General features: G+C 53.2%; 5 protein-coding genes across 5 annotated transcripts; 2 read left to right on the top strand and 3 right to left on the bottom strand.

Annotated features, from left to right (window-relative positions):
* Window positions 1–1,744: 1,744 nt before the first annotated feature.
* On the top strand, window positions 1,745–3,285 carry LOZ57_006768 (uncharacterized protein; the record flags this gene model as incomplete). Its single annotated transcript, XM_049255783.1, has 4 exons — window positions 1,745–1,853; window positions 1,909–2,081; window positions 2,136–2,628; window positions 2,693–3,285. 4 exons carry the CDS (start codon window positions 1,745–1,747, stop codon window positions 3,283–3,285), a joined length of 1,368 nt encoding a protein of 455 aa, XP_049105232.1.
* A 586-nt stretch (window positions 3,286–3,871) lies between these two features.
* On the bottom strand, window positions 3,872–4,522 carry LOZ57_006767 (uncharacterized protein; the record flags this gene model as incomplete). Its single annotated transcript, XM_049255782.1, has 2 exons — window positions 3,872–4,252; window positions 4,328–4,522. The coding sequence occupies 2 exons, from the start codon at window positions 4,520–4,522 to the stop codon at window positions 3,872–3,874; spliced, it is 576 nt and encodes a 191-aa protein (XP_049105231.1).
* Window positions 4,523–6,340: 1,818 nt separating this feature from the next.
* LOZ57_006766 (uncharacterized protein) lies at window positions 6,341–8,248 on the bottom strand (the record flags this gene model as incomplete). The annotated part of the gene is made up of 3 exons (XM_049255781.1): window positions 6,341–7,275; window positions 7,332–8,093; window positions 8,233–8,248. The coding sequence occupies 3 exons, from the start codon at window positions 8,246–8,248 to the stop codon at window positions 6,341–6,343; spliced, it is 1,713 nt and encodes a 570-aa protein (XP_049105230.1).
* Window positions 8,249–10,075: 1,827 nt separating this feature from the next.
* CTI6 (Histone deacetylase complex subunit) lies at window positions 10,076–12,276 on the top strand (the record flags this gene model as incomplete). The annotated part of the gene is made up of 4 exons (XM_049255780.1): window positions 10,076–10,668; window positions 10,898–11,173; window positions 11,249–11,514; window positions 11,579–12,276. 4 exons carry the CDS (start codon window positions 10,076–10,078, stop codon window positions 12,274–12,276), a joined length of 1,833 nt encoding a protein of 610 aa, XP_049105229.1.
* A 1,484-nt stretch (window positions 12,277–13,760) lies between these two features.
* On the bottom strand, window positions 13,761–15,088 carry LOZ57_006764 (uncharacterized protein; the record flags this gene model as incomplete). Its single annotated transcript, XM_049255779.1, has 2 exons — window positions 13,761–14,700; window positions 14,755–15,088. Coding segments are annotated over 2 exons (1,274 nt in total), but the record flags the coding sequence as incomplete, so codon positions are not given.
* Between the last annotated feature and the right edge of the window lie 766 nt (window positions 15,089–15,854).

The following is a 15,854-nucleotide window of genomic DNA, read 5'->3' as shown; positions in this document are numbered from 1 at the left end:
GCCCGTCAATCCGTATTGCTAAAATACCCCGGGCGTCCCCGATTCGCCTTGCGCGACAGGGGGGTTATATAAAAGATAGGGAAGTGAGGTTGGGTTTCTAGGGCGTCCATAAGGATCCCGAGAAAAGGAGAGAATTGTCTCTGCAAGCCTCCGTTTGGCCGGCAATCAAACAGCGGGCCCCTTGAAAAGACGGCAAGTTCGAGAAGCCTGGGCAAGCCTGGGGGGGCTAGCCAATAAAATCTTTGCCCTTGAGGGAAAAAGACAAAGCAAGAGGATTCACGTCTGGGATCACATACACACAGACAAACAACCTCGCATCTCCTACCATATTCAATCAGTATGCAAAGAGATCGGTTGTAATCCTTGCAGGAGCCATGCGGCATCACAGGGGTTAGATTGTGAAGAAACACCAAAGCATGATCCAGCAATCAAGGTGAAGTGTAGGATCGTCAGCATGACTAGCCGTTGCGGCTATCGAAAATGTGATGACAGCGAGAACCGAGGCAACCACACACGTCCTTGAGGGTCGCAATGCCGCTCATCCGCGGAGCTGTTGTGGACGAATGCGGTCGCTATTTTGCCCGTTTGGGGAGAGGCCAACAGGCCGCATTGGCAGCGGCTTGACGGTGCTGAGAGACGGTTGGGCGCCCTGAGAGAAGCAGGAGGCCGGTCTCGACGACGATTGGCACGGCATCTGGTCAGTCTGGCGTGGTTGGGGCCAACGAAAAACAGGCACGGCGAGTCGGTGAGCAGCGGGCGAGGGGGGCGCGGCGGGTGCTGTCAGAGTAGGATTGCGGGAGGCCCAAGCTCGGAAGGAAGAGTCAGGACGTCACGGCCAGGGGCAGCGGCGGGCTCGACAGGGTGAAACACGGGCCAGCAGGCGAGATCACTGGCCGGCTCAGGTTTTATCAACGGTCGGGGGCGGGCAGGGAGCTCCCCTGGATCGGAGGCAGGGATGGGGCGCAACGTGGATACAGCATTAGCGGAAGTGAATTGGCTAGCTAGGTAGCTAGTTAGTCAGTAGTGAAGCGGTTAGTGAGCGGGTTAACGGGTTAGTTAGTGAAGCATTCTCGCGATGGTGGTTAGTTAGTGAGTGGTTACTCCGGGTGATGCCAGCCAGAGTGACCAGACCCGGCCAGGCCAGATGAGACTAGCCCTCGCCTGCGTGGCGACTGAGCTGCGCTCTGACTCCGGCTGTTGACTCTGCCTGTGCCTGTGCCTCTTCTTCTCTGCACTCTCAACGCCTGCGATGGCCCGCCGTGCAAGCTGCCGCGGCCCTGTTGCCGGTGCAGCGTGAGACCTGCGAGGCGGTCAGCGCCCTTCGCCCGTTTCTTTTTTGCTTCACGATCGCGCTCGTCGCGGTCAGCTGGTTCCCTCACGTGAGTCACCCGGCTTTCCACCGCCCGCGAGCTGCCTGGCCAGCCCGCCGCTGCTCTTTGTCTGCTCTGCTCTGCTCTGCTCTGTTCTGCTCTGTTCTGTGCTTCTTCGCTCTGCTCTCTGTGCCTGTCTATTCCCATGCCTGTCTGTGCCCGTGTCCTGCTGTGCTGCACTCCATTCACAGCCCGCCACCGCTAAGAATGTGACAGCAGCTAACTACGCGCCTCACACTCCTCGCCGTCTGACTTCCGCGGATACCCATGTTCTAGCCTGCGTGCCTGGCCGTCTGCTAGCTATACCCGCGCGCTGTGTGCTGCACTCTCGCTTCTGCTCGCTGTCAAAAAGCACCCTCCAGGGGCTTCCCGCAATGGCTGGCGCTCTTCCCCGCGGCCTGGTGTCAAACACCGACTGTGTGAGTTCCGACCTCCAAGCGCCCGGCACCGTTGAAATCGAGGACGTGGCAAAGCTCTGGCGAGGTGTGTTCTCTTCCTTCTTTCATCTCCGAGTCTGCTCTGACCGGATCTGGCCCAGTCTATACCACCACGAAAGTCACCTTGAAACGTGGGGCTGGCCGCCGTCTGGAGAACCTCTTCTGGAGGATATGGAGCAATGGCCGCATCAGCTCCACCATCACCGGCTCGACCTTGGCTACCCTTTTCACCCAGATATCTGATGAGAGCCCGTTGTGGACTCGAGATCGAGAGGTTGGCAGCCACCCTCCAGTTACCCGCTGTATAGACCATCTAACTCCGGAACAGGAACTGGGGTCCATTTTGAGAGATTCTCCCCCCGGGCTACCGTCAACCCCAGGCCTGCATTCTCCGTCTTCCCCCAGTAAAGACGGTTCTGCCACTCATATGTCCAGGATGTATTCCGAAAGAGGCTGCCAGACCAACCTCCCGCCCTCTATTCTCAAGAAACCATCACGGTCATCGCCATCATCACAAACCCCTCGAAAGAGCACCAGGGTTGTGTTTACGCCGGGAGAGAGTTCGGATGACAGCGAAACTTTAAAGCCATACCCTCCACGTCCTTGCGTTAGGAGGAAAGTGAAAAGAAATCTAACCCCACAAGCTCAACTTACTGTCAGAAGTGAGAGGACTATTCGAGTGTCGAATCCCTCATCGATGCAGTACCCAGAAAACATTCCAAAAGCCAACCTGTCTATAAACAGAACACCTCACTTTCACAGCCATCTTTTCGAGCACCGCCCACCAAATGCTTCCAGTATAATACAAATTCCAGAAGAATGTATGTGTTTCTTATCTTTGCCTTCGAGTCGTATGCTCGTGATATACAATACTAACTTTTACAGTGTCCCCCAAAACAACCAATCTATCCAGACCATCGAGACCAGCCCTTCTTTCCGACCGATCCAGTCCGCCTCACAAACATACTTCCACCCCCTTATACGATGGCCCACCAGCTGCTAACAACACAGAAAACACTGTACCCCCAGAGCACCAACCGACGCCCAAGGCCATTACTCAACAGCAGTCGCAAGCACCCCCTAACCCTGCAGAACCAATACCTGAAGCTCAGCCCGTTTCTACCACTCCGCTAGTTGATAAAGATTTTCGAGCACGCTTTGTCGAGAAACCTCAACGTGAGGCTCGCGTGTCGTCGCTCACCAGCTTAATTTCGTCCGACGAGTCATTTTCATTATCCATCTCCCCAGCGCCCACCGACCCGTTACTAATCCCCGAATCAACCAACGGTACTCATACTTCCACCGCTTCTCGACTAGATGCTTACTCGAGCGAGCTTCCAGAAGCCTTGCTCTCTCGCACGTTGTCAGCTGCAGCCCAGATTCCCGTGTCACGCGGCGGAAGTCTGAGGCTTCCGGTGCGGCAGAGGCAGGAGAGCTATCTGGCCAGATTAATTGAAGAGGAAAGACTGAAAGAATGAAGGTGAATAAGAAGCAATTAGTGAAGTATACGAGGGCAGGGGAGAAATCCAAACAATCAGCAATTACTCCACAAGAACATGAAACACCAAAAGATTACTAAGATAAATAATCAATGTCCACTCTGGGGAGGTATATGGGAAGACAATACATGCATTGGGGGATAGGCATGCAGGCGCATTCGGAGATGTGTATGATTAGCGGAAGGGAAGCGAGGCTCTATGAATCTACGGTAGTTACTCCATCTTGCATAAGAATATGAAGTTATGAACCGAAAATCTTTTTAAATATAAGCAGCTAGCAGAGCATACTCAAAACTAGCATTATCAGCCATACGAAACTTTATTGGCACCGGATACCTGCTAATACTCATAAGTAAAAACAAACTGAGCCCATAACCATAAATGCTAACCAGTTATTATGATGCAAAGCGAAATCAAGTTGCCAGCTGAGGAGCTGGACTAATAACACAAAAACCCCAGGACAATGCATATGCAAGAATTTGGCACACCATCGATAACCAATCTTCTTATCCTTCCCTTCAAACACGTAGAAATACAATTAAAAAAAAAAAAAGAAAATTATCAATCAGCGAATCTGCTGCATCTGGCCCTCTTCGGCCGCAAACTCGGCATTCTTCCCTTGCTGCTTCGCCGCGCGGTCACCGCGCCACCACCGCAGGCCGCACCACATCGTGGTGGCCAGCCAGAAGCACAGATTGGTGAGATCCACCCAGACGGCATGGTGCATGCGGCGCAGGCCCGCGTCGTCCTTGTAGTCGACCTTGATGTAGAGTTTGGCGAAGATGCCGAAGAGCACGAGCCACAGGACGGACAGGAGCGAGTCGAAGGCGAAGCATGGTAGTTGGAGCATGCGGAAGCTGGACAGCGGCCGCTGGATGGCGCACGGGAGGAGTAGGTAGAGGATGGCGGCGATGGAGGAGATGGAGCCGATGACGGTGGCGTAGATCTGGCGGTGCGTGGGTTGGGTTAGTAGGGGAGACGGTCAGGGGGGTAGGAAGTTGTCTTTGGTATGTATGCATACCCATTTTGAGAGAGGACTCATGGAAATGCCCGCTTTTCTTGCGCGTTCAACATCCTGGGCGTATAAGCCGATGACAGCGATGGCGAAGACAAATTGAAAGAATCGAAAGCAGCATTCGATAATGGTGGTGATGATATTGCCGGGACTGTAGCGCTTTTTCACGCCATCAACGACGAGAGACCTGAGGAAAGCCATGGTGTTGTTCTATAGCTTCGAGTCTGTGCAAACAGGTATAATTGAGAGATTTTCGAGGGGTAAAAGTAGGCGAAGGAGATTGGGAAAGAGGTGCTACAGGGCAGAAGACAAATCGACAATAAGGAGGCAGGAAGGGGAAATTCAGTAGCGAGATATGAAAGTCGTCAAGGCGTAAAGTGAAGATTAAAAGTCTTCAAGTGAAGATGCAGCAGAACAGAGCAGAGGAGAGAGAGAGAGAGAGAGAGAGAGATGCAAGTGGGCACCAGGCCAGATTCACAGCAGCAGGGCGAGGGAAGCAAGTGCTCAGCACTTGGGGAGTGAAGCAGACGAGAAACTGCAAGTTCCGTCAAGGAACGTATTCAAGCAGACAATAAGAGACACGATATACAATAGGAAGAAGAGAGTGGATTTCTATTGCGTGGAGGTCTGTGTTCAGGAGACAATGGAAGCGTGATCAGGATCTATAGAACGGAAAACAACACACACAACAAACGAAAGAGGAAAAGAGAAACGGGAACAAGCGCAGCGACGATGAGAAAGAGAGACAGGTTGGCCAGCGAGAAAACAGCGTCCGACCGAGCCGGCCAGCAGCGGGTATATATGTGTTTTGGCTGCATTGGAGAGCCCCCGTCGAGAAGCCAAAGCGAGCTGAGTCTTCGCAAGGTTGCCGCTTTTCTTATCCCTCCCCTTAAGTTATATGCCGTGGGGCCACGTCGCATCGAGAGCCACAGCCAGAGACTCTGCAGGGCGGTCGCCTCTGAAGAACCAGGTCGAGCGATCAATCACGGTCGAGCATCGCGATGTCGTCCAGGCGGCATGAAACAGCACTTGCAGAATGGCATCAGCGGCTATTAAAAGAAACGGCGCGACGGTTGGCTGTCTCGCGTTCGATTAAGCTCGCGCTGGGATCGCACTGGCGTGTTGCAGCAAGCGCCCGGCCCCAGACTCGGCCGCCTGGAGGATGCGGATGAAAGGCGATCGTCGCGATTCTATTTGCGGGCGTCGAGAGTTGGCTTTTGGCCCCCAGAAACGCCGTTGGCCGTCCCGCGAACTAGCCGGAACTCTATGCGGACACATCATCTCTACGGAGGACAATCAGAAGACACACTGCTCGCTATTCCACCCTAGGAGTTAAAGGCTAACCTAACAATATCTATAGTCTAGGGTGCGGAATTGAAAGCAACGCGACGGCCGTGGCTGGTCCTTGTAGTCAGCAGCTAGTCCGCCAACGGCCCTTGAAACACGACCAATATGTACTCATGCCCGCGTCCAGGGCAGAGGCAGAACCAGCACATGGCGCTAACAGAGCATGCTCGTATGTGCTGGGTCTGCGAGCCCTCGGACATGGTTCAAAGTGTGACTCCAATCTCGCTATTCCTGCATATATTCCAATACGCTCATGCAACAAGTGATCGTGAGAGTTTCAGTGGTGGGGAAGAAGGGGAAGAAGGGGAAGATAATGGCAACGGGAGAGGGGGAAAGGAAAGGGGAATTGGGGAATTTGGATTGGGGAAAGGGGGGTAGGGGAAGAATAAAGGCATTTTGAGCAGCATACCACCCAAAAATAATGAAAAGAAAGACAGGCTTGAGTAGAGATAGTACTGCCGGTGTTCAAGCAGTCCTTCGACGAAGAAAGATGCAGAGAATGATCGAAAGCAGGTAGGAAAGGGGGATGAGACCGATATGAAAACACCAACAGATCACGCGGATGTGAAGGTCAAACAAGCAAGCAAAAAGCGCCATTCCTCTCGAGCACCAAAGACAGAAGCCCTCGCACCCATCGCAACAATGAACGCAGATTGATTGCCCACTTACCCATCATCCAGCACGGCCCGGTCCACTCCCGTCAAGTTCACCTGGGCCCTGGCTTGCTGTATGCTTTGGGTTTCCACGAGCGGCAGCAGGCTGTCTGTTTGGGCTACCATGCGGTGCGTGAGGTGGCGGTGGTAGTTGGTCACCATACTCTTCAGCGTCCATAGATCCTATGTAGTCTTCCTGCCCCTCCTGGCCTTCTATGGATTGGTCTGGCATCGACTGCCGATCATAGTTTTGCTGATAAGCTGGCTGCTGGGCGGCTGCGTTCTTCCCCGCGTTTTTGGGCTGCTTTTTTCCTTTGCGGCCCTTCAGCTTGGCTTTCTCTAACAGCCTCCGTTTCTCTGCCAATCTTCTCCGCTCTTTTCGATCTTTGATCTCATACTGCCGGATCAGGGCTTCGGGTGGGTGCCCAAAGATGCTCTCATATTCGCAAAACTCGCAAATCCAAATGTCCTCAATGTTAGGTGGATGGTGTAGATTTGTGTACTGCTGCTGAAGCCTGCGCTGGCGAGCAGCAAACGCATATACGGCTCGAGGCGATCTACGGGCTTTTTTCCCTTGCGCTGGCGGCGGAGCTGCCTGGGTAGGATGGCTGGGAGCAGGTTGGCTCTGCTGATTGACCTGTGATGTTACGTTGGGGCTGGTCTGCGTGCCCTGGGTTGAAAATCTTCTCTGCCCCGAGCCAGGTCTAGCAGTGGGTTGAAAAGTTGGTCGATGCTGTTGGATAGGAGGGTAGACGCTATGCATTGGCCAAGACGCCATTCCCTTAGAAGAATCAGACTCGCAAGTGAAGGTAAATTGCGTCTTTGCAGGCGCAGGTTTCAGCGGCTGATCCAATAGGCTTGTGGCCTCCTTTGTTTGCGTTGACATGGCTGAAAATGCTGCTGCATTAGCAATGGCAGTCGAGATGATACCTTGGTCGTGATGTTTTGCTGCACCTGTGAAGAAGTATTAGATTGGCTAATAACGCCCAGAAAGAAGGAACGACCCATACCGAATTGTTCTTGACTAGGAGAGGGCACGTCACGGCGGTTGCCACCAGGCCGGTGACTGGGCCAGTTGACAGGGAAGCTACCCGAAGAAGTTCTTCCACTACCAGAACGGACGGCATTTCGGCCAAACCTCCCACGTCCAGAACCGGAAATACCAGAGCTAGGCGGGGAAATAGCATGACTGGATGCGTAATAAGCAGCGTTGCCGCTGCACTCCTCCAGGGGCCGAGAATTGACAGCAGGTGCACTGGAAGGGCTGATGCTTAAAATATCAGCTGAAAGGGACGAATGACAGCCTAAACCGCCAGATGTAGGTATTTTCCGCTTCTTCTTATTGTTTGTGTTTTCAAATGCATCGTAGCCATCGAGACCGTTTGAGCTTGCCTTGGAAGGAGAGCCCATATGCTTCACAAATTCCGAAGGAGGCAAAGACGACCGGTGCAGCCCTATACTCCGCCGCACAACAACAGGCCCATCTTCATCAGACTCTACCCCGTCTTCATATATGTGATGGTCGTCATCGGGGTTGTTCTCAAATCCATAACTAGCTCGCTGCACGAAAACCTTTGCACCGTTTACGACATCTCCGTTGGTAGCGTACGAGGTGTAGAACAGCTGGGTCGCCGGGGGAGACGGTGGAAAAAGGATGGAATCGGCGGTTTCGGGGGATAAACGGGCACGAATTGGACGCTTTGGCAGAGGTCTGATAAGTCGATCAGGGAAAACCGGGGATGGTGTGTCGGGAGCGGAGGTGTAAGTCCCGCCTGCGTATTGAACCCATCAGTAACTAGAGTTCAGAGATGTTGGTTGTCCAAGGAGTCAGAGGTTACAGGCCAGTGCCTAGGGATGCCCTCCACCGCTTCTAGGGCCCACGATGCCTAGTTAGTCTGGTTGGGCACATACTCAACGTAGCAGCCATATTTATCACAACCCCTACTCAAGCAATACCCAAACAAGTTAAAAGACTAGATTTGGCAGCAATTTCTTTCACGCGAGAATGGCAATGCTTTAGTCCGGCGTCTGAATGAGTGTTGACGATCTAATCTCCGGAATAAGCCAAGTCAGCTGCTATGACACAATGGCCTCGTTCCTCCTCAAAGAGCTCGACTCCGGGCAGAAATCGGCCCACCAGACATGGTCTATACGGGAGTGAGCACCACAGCGGGCGTGCCACTTACACAACAAGCCAGCAAGGCCTTCAGCGATGACAGATCCTGCGGCATTGAGGGTCAGACAGAGGTGGTGGGAGTAGCGAGAGCCGGCCAGCACGATGGCGGGCGGCAGGAGCGGGCAGGGGGAGCATACAATACTCAGCAGAACAGGACAAGACAGGGCACAGCGTTGGACAGGGTGTCGGCAGGCTCTGGCGAGAACGAGGTGGTGGGCAGGCGGGAAGACACTCGGTCGTTGAGCTTTCGGGTTTCCTCTTTCGTGCAAAGCGTCGTCGCCAATCACCGGACGCCACACTAGCCGTTTTGGGACACGCAGCGCCCCCTCGCCTGTCTGTCAACCGCGATATCACGCACGGCAGCCGCTGGCCGGCGAACTACGGCTTCTACGCAGCGGGCAGCCGGGCGTGCGGCCAGCCCGGGGCCCTGAGGAGGGCAGACAGTGGACGGGTACTCTAGTTAACTAACTAGTTCGTGACCTGCCACACTCCCACAGCCTGGCCTGCACCCTGCTCGCAGCCAGGCCCTCCATCGACTGAACCGCCACCACCCCAGCTCTCCTGCCTCACACACTATCCGGCCGTCATGGCCTCGCACATATCACCTGATCACACGCTGTCTGCACGGGGAGGACGGGAGGATTGGGCGCTGCTTGAGCACACACCGCCGTTGCGGCACGCTGGCCCAGCGCGGGTGTCGAGCAGTCTAGAACCCTAAAAACGAGCGCTGCGAGGCATGATGAGACAGAAACATAGATCCTGTAGTAATATTAGGAAATTGAAACCGCTGGCCGTTGGGAAACAAGTTTGCCCAGTCGTCGGCTTCGCTCAGTTGCACGCCCACGGTGGACAACCAACCCGGACCGGCGAGGAAAAGGCGTGGAAACGCGTCAACAACGTGTGGGCACGCGGCGAAGAACACGATCTGCGACGGGGTCAGTTTGTAGGGACCGAGAGCCTGCAGGCATCGGGCGGATCGACAACTGCTCAGAGAGAAGACTCGACGCGAGGCCGCGCAGTGGAGGCGGCAGGGCGTGTTGCGAGCCATCGCAGAGAGTCACGGTGCCCAAGCCCGCAGCGGCCTCTCATCCAAAGCCACCATCAGACGCGGACGGAGGGCGGGAGTGCAGCCGTGGTGGAATAATGGGCGGGAGAAGGCAACGCTGGGCCTGCTGCTCGCTCGGCGTTGCTGCTGACGGGCGCGCGCGGGGAACCAAACTAGCGAATGATCCATCCGTTCTTCTGCTCTCCCAAATCTCCGCTCGCGAACTTCTTCCCACTTTCTGCCTCCCAGCCCCAGCACCCGCCGTTCTAGAGCATGTAGTTCTCTACTCTCGCTCTTCTTATGCCGTCTGACGGCCCTCGAGCCCTTTGACCGCTTGTACCCTTCGTCAATTGTCTGCCCTCCACCTGGATTGCTCCCCCTGCCCGCGCCTGGCCTCTCCTACGCAGCTTCACGCCCCAGAGCTACTTCTTTGCCAACTATCTACTTCTAAACTTCCCTGTAATTTCTGACTACCTCGATTCCTCCCTACTGCAGTTTACCCTCGATCCCCTCCTCGAATCGCGCCTGGAGCCATGACGCCTCGTCGCTCCTCTCGAGCTCGCGCGTCCCAAGCACCCGCCGGTGTCCTCCACCATTCCGCCTCCTCCAGTTCCTCAAACTCGCTCGGGAGACCCGAACGAAACACACGGTCGAATAATAAGCTCTCCTCGTCGCGGAGATCCTCGACGCTTCCATCGCAATCTGTAGACGACGCCGATGCGCGCTCAAGGCATGACGTCCCACATACTCGCCAGCGACAGCGAGGTCGCGACGATGACGAAAAACCTCCCGTAAACGACGAGTTCGAAGACGAAGATGGCGAAGAGGAGGAAATAACAAGGTGTATCTGTGGGCAGCAGGATTACCCGGGCCTGCCGCCGTCTGCTCGTGAGATGATGGCGAGAAACTCGCTGAAGGCTGGCATCAAAGAAGAATCCAACCAAGACCCGGCTGCCTTGGACATATTGTCCGAGGACGCTGGCAGCTTATTTATCCAGTGCGATTCCTGTAAGGTGTGGCAGCATGGCGGCTGCGTGGGCATCATGGAAGAAGCCTTGAGCCCAGATGAATACTTTTGCGAAAAATGCCGAAAAGACCTACACAGGCTGGTTGTCAGCGGTAGCGGGTAAGCCATTCATTCATTTTCGATCCCGATTGAGCCCATTCACTACCCGATCATAATATTCTCAACGCTTTGCTCAAATAATTGACCCTACTACCCTTTTTCTTCCTTCGTGGCCCTTTTTTAACATCAACCCATTTCATTCTCACCAAAGCTTTGCCTTGCACCTAATTTATACTCAATCTGAGCCTTTCTTGTCTACAATGTGGTTCTCACGCTTACGGCCTCGCAGTCAAAAGTCTTCCCAGTATCTCCCGGTCGCTGGGACGCCCTCCCCTCCTTCCTCAACTTCTTCTGTTCGAGGTACCTCCCGAAGCGCCAAAGACAAGAAATCTAAGGACCATGGAGACCCACCAAAACGACGATCTACCATGAACAGCCGAGAAGCCGCGTACGATGAAGAGGATCTGTTGCGCCGGGCTATTGAGGAGAGCAAAGAGGAAAGCAAGTCTGCTGCTGAAGATACCTCTAGCCGCCGAGGGAAAAGAAACCGGAGCGGTAGTGAAACGTATGATTACATTTAATTTCCATTATGTCTCACACTATGTATCTGGATTGTGTCCTAACAATAGCCTATTTGCAGACCTAAACATTCCGCAAAGCGGCAACGTACCGGATCTCCCTCATCTTCTTCCATTGTATCGAAGTCGGCGCAGCCCCAATCTCGGCAATTATCTGATGAAGAAAAGCCGCGATCTACCGCCAATGGTAGCAAAAAGACCAGGGGAACAGTCACCAGAAATCAACGTGAGAAAGAAGCCGTTGCCCCTGAAAAAGACACCGAGAAAGAACTTCCCCCAGAACCTACCGGTCGACGGAAAGGTCGGTCCGATCGAAGGAAGGATGATGGTGGGTGTTTCCTTTACTTTAGCTTCTCTTCCTGCTCGGAATTAACGTTCCTCGTACATGATAGACTCAGAGCTTGACGCTACCTCCCCCACGAAAGTTACTGTAAACGGTTCTGTGCCCCCTCAGTCAGCCCCTGAGACTTCAGATATCCCCCCACCACCTGCACAAAAACCGTCAGCTCGAAAATCGGGCCGTCCTCCAGCGCGCCGCGGTCGTGTTGGTCGCAACCAATATACTCGAGATCGCGATATGGCCAATGGAAACAGCACTGGGGATCAGAACAATTCACCTCGACGTGGCCAGTCACGCGAAGAGAACGGTGACTCCCCTGGAAACAATGGGGCGAACGGTGTGCAAACAAACGGAGGGGAATCTGGAAAGCCTAGCAGACCCCGCTATATGAACCCCAATCGAACTACGATGAACGATATGAGAAGGCGTGTTGCAGCTATTCTTGAATTTATTTCGCGGATGCAAGTCGAGATGGCGGCTTCCGGGGAGCAAACCACCCCACCGAATAGAGCAGGCAGCAATGGCACCCGCGCCCCAGATAGCACTACCGTTGCAGCAGCCATAGAAGGTGCCGTTATCAATGGGGACATTCCTATTTGTGCGATTGCTGAAGCTGCTGGCCCGCTACTGGATGGTTGTCTTCCCCCCGCACGAGATTTCAAAGATCTGTCTAGTGGAGAAATGATGGACGAGCTTACCCGCGGTCTGCTCAAATGGCAGCAGGAGTTTGGAAAGTATGGCGAGAAATAACACACAAAGTGGTATTGATGCAGCTGGTCTCTACATACTGACTGTGCCATTGCCATATCACTTCACTCGGCAGCTTTATTCTCCTTCTTATTACCTTGTACGATTATTGACATCTGTGGCGGGGCGACTATGATTTGGTTTCTTTCTCTTTTCTTCGGTCCAATATCACCCTTGGATGGGCGTTTTTACATGAGGGATGAAAGCACCTGCGCTGCTTAAAGTGCTATGCCATTTGCATGCACAGATACGCGGCATTGCATTGAGCGATTCACCTTTTGCCCTCTACACTCTTCTTCCAAGATGAATGGTCAATTGTTCATTGTCACAAACAATTATGAATCTTTTGGAAATTGATGCACATGAATCAGGAGCACGGCGTTGGTTATTAATTTGGGAGGACAACAAAAAGAAACTGAACCAGGGGCGTGTTGGTGAGCTGATGCACATTATTTGGAGAACCAGTTTTCTCATCGTGGTGTTTTCAATCTCCACTGATTTTTTTCGTTGCTATTATCTTTTCTCTGTTTTTTAAATGCCCTTACTACAACAACAGTAATTTACTTTTTGCTGAAATCAGGAGATATATCCCCAGACCTCTTCCACCACCCAGCTCTCTTGTTCTCTAACATGGTCTGAGACCTTGAGCTCTTTACCTATCCACTTTTTTCCCCTCTATCATTGTGTTTTTTCCTAAGGCAGGAGTTCTGCGGAAACTGTTCTTTCTACACATAATTTTCTGAGGCCTGGTTTAATGCAGTCTAATGAGGCATTTGGAGGTATCAAAGCATGAATTGTGTAAATTAATCAAATAATGGGATTGTCTTAACCAAACTCCTTGGTATAAAATTTCCTGTTTCTTCACATCCTTGAAGACCAATGCCATAAAGTTGGAATTTGGAAGCAGACAGTACCGGGCACTGTTGCTTGTATAGCTGGTTGTCAAGCATGGCAATACGGATTAGTGGATCGACATACATCAAGACCTCAGCAGTTGGCCATATCATTGTTCCATCCTCTGGACGGAGTGGGTAGCTAACCAAGCATAATGTGTAAGTGAATCATGAATATTTTAAGAGGCACTGTGAATGACATACTTGGAAGATATCGATGCTGACACTGCAAGTATCAATACCCACGCAGATGCACCTGGCAGACAGAACCTGCAGTAGATAGTCGCTGGAACGCTACACATAGGATGTAGTACAGAGTAAGTAAGGGAACAGTAGACAAAAAAGGACAAATTGGTTAAGGGTCAATGTCAATTGATTCAGCTAGATTGAGTATACAAGCCAGAAGCTACCAAAGTTATCCATCAACCAAATCCCAGCATTTCAGAGGTGACAAGGAAAAATAGGAAACAAAGAAACTCTAAGACCACCACTCAAAGATAAGGAAATTTCCAAGTATTGACCCAGAAGGCTATGTTCCATCAAATTATCAGCCCTTTTTCCAGCACTCATCAAGATTCATGTTACATAAAATATTTAGAGGCGAGAGCCATGGATGACCTTGTAGTCGACAACAAGTTCACGGCCACCATCGTTGATAACAAGAGCACGGACGCTTCCTCTTCCATCAGCGAAGGCATCACTGATGCGGTTGAAAAGACCACCTTGGTCGATGACGCGGAGGCCCTGTTTGATGTCACCGGTGTCGGTCATGGCAGTGATATGGCCGTCATCACGGAGATCAAGAATGCGGTATGTCTTGTAGACGGGTCCGAGCATGCTCTGAACGACAACAGAGGGAGATGGGTTAGATACAAAGCTGGACTCTTCATGAAGTTGACCAGTGAAAAGATCAACACCAAGATAACGATGCTGTCCAGTCTGGGCGGAGACCGAAATGCGAATCACTTGGCAAGGGCGACCCTGGAGAATGAGGAGATCACCAATGCGGATGAAGTGGCATGGAATGGTGATAGTGCCAGGGGGGTGGCCGCCACGGGGCTGGATGACTCTCACGGTCTCACGTGGAGCCTCACGGCGGACTGGGCGATCCTCGGAAACCATTTCTTCCTTGTGATGGTGGTGATGATGGTGGAAAGGATGCAAGATGCGGTCGGCAGCACGCTCAACACCACGACGGAAAGAATGATACTGTCCCTCGTCGTCGTAATATCCCATTCTTTGGGTTGGAGTGTCGTGGACGGTTCGACGCTCTTTGATCACTTCAACAGTCTTGTCGAAGCGGTTGGAGCTGGAATCGTAATCGACTTCACGGACGTGTGGGCGAGGCTTGTAGGTCTCGGTGTATTCGTCGACACGATCGTATGACGCGTCAACCTCTCGTGTTTCGTTTGGATACGGACGCACAGATTCGTACTGAACAGAGTAGTTAGGGTCTGTTCGTCGGCGATATTCGTGCTCGGTTACGTCGAGTTGAGCCTGGAAACCTTTGCGTTCCTGTTTGGTCTCGTAGTATCTAAGCTGGGGTGAGCGAAATAGTGGGTAATAAAAGTAGAAAAGCTTTGCTTACTGTTCACGAGCGAGATCTACCTCAGGGTATCTCTCACGAGCAGCAGGAGGGGCTTCTTCGTAGACACGATAGTCCTCACGGATTTGGGTTCGAACAGGGCGATACTCGGTCTTGGAGTAGCGGTGGTCAACCTCTTCGTTTCCGTGGACTCTGGGAGCTGGGAGCGGCCCTTCGTGGTGAGTATCTTCCCGTCCGACGCGCGAAGCAGCGGCGCCCGTTAACTTGACCTCTCCCTCTACTCTTGAATGAGTAGTCTCAGAGACAGCGTCACTCCGGTACGACGACGGGAAGACACTGAAGGGGATGGGGACGCGGGCGTCAAAGTCCAGATTGGCTGAGCGGGGGGGTCTTTTCTCGAATGCCTTTTCGAAGTGCTCGAGAACAAGTCGAAAGGCGAGACAAGAAAAGACTCGAAAAACAAAAGGGTCGACGGAGCGAGTCGGTGAAGAGGGTGCAGTTGAGGAGGTAAAGAGAAGAGGAGGAGGAACAGCGGCGGGCGACGGGGTTATAAGGGCGGCCGGGGGGAGGCTGGTGGTTGCTGGGCCACTCGGCGCGGGCGGCGCCTTCCCGCCACGGCCGTTGTTTGTTGTTGATTTCCGCTTCGGGCAGGCAGTGGGCGGCCAAGGTAAACAAAGCTAGGCCTGTTTCGGCCAAGCCCTATGCTGCTGCCGGCCAATCACCGCGCAGTCCCAGCTCGCAGGTCGCTTACCTAAGCTCTCTCGAGCACTCAATATCAATCTTCACTGCGCTCGCGAAGCCTGGATTCACGGTGGTTTTACTGCTGGTCCTCTTTCACTGCCAGGCTCCATCCGCAATGCTGCCACCTCGTGCCCGACAAGACTTCACGTCGCGTCCCCAGCCCGCCGCCCCCTGTGGGGTCCGAGCTCCGTGGGCTCCGCTCATTGGACTGGCTGGCCCAACCCCCTGCCTTCCCGCCACCCAAATCAACTTCCGTCAGGCCAGGGCTTGGGCATTGCCTCATAACCTCAGACCTTCACCGTATGTTGAAGAGCCGTCTCCTACTAACTAGGGTGGGGCTATGCCAAGATACACTAGGCTGAATTGAGACTTCTCTTCAACATCCGTTGAAGGTCTGAGCC

Source organism: Ophidiomyces ophidiicola (genome assembly GCF_022830035.1).
Source record: "Ophidiomyces ophidiicola strain CBS 122913 chromosome Unknown scaffold_56, whole genome shotgun sequence".
NCBI classification, from domain to species: Eukaryota; Fungi; Ascomycota; class Eurotiomycetes; order Onygenales; family Onygenaceae; genus Ophidiomyces; species Ophidiomyces ophidiicola.
This window is presented reverse-complemented; position numbering and strand designations above follow the sequence as displayed.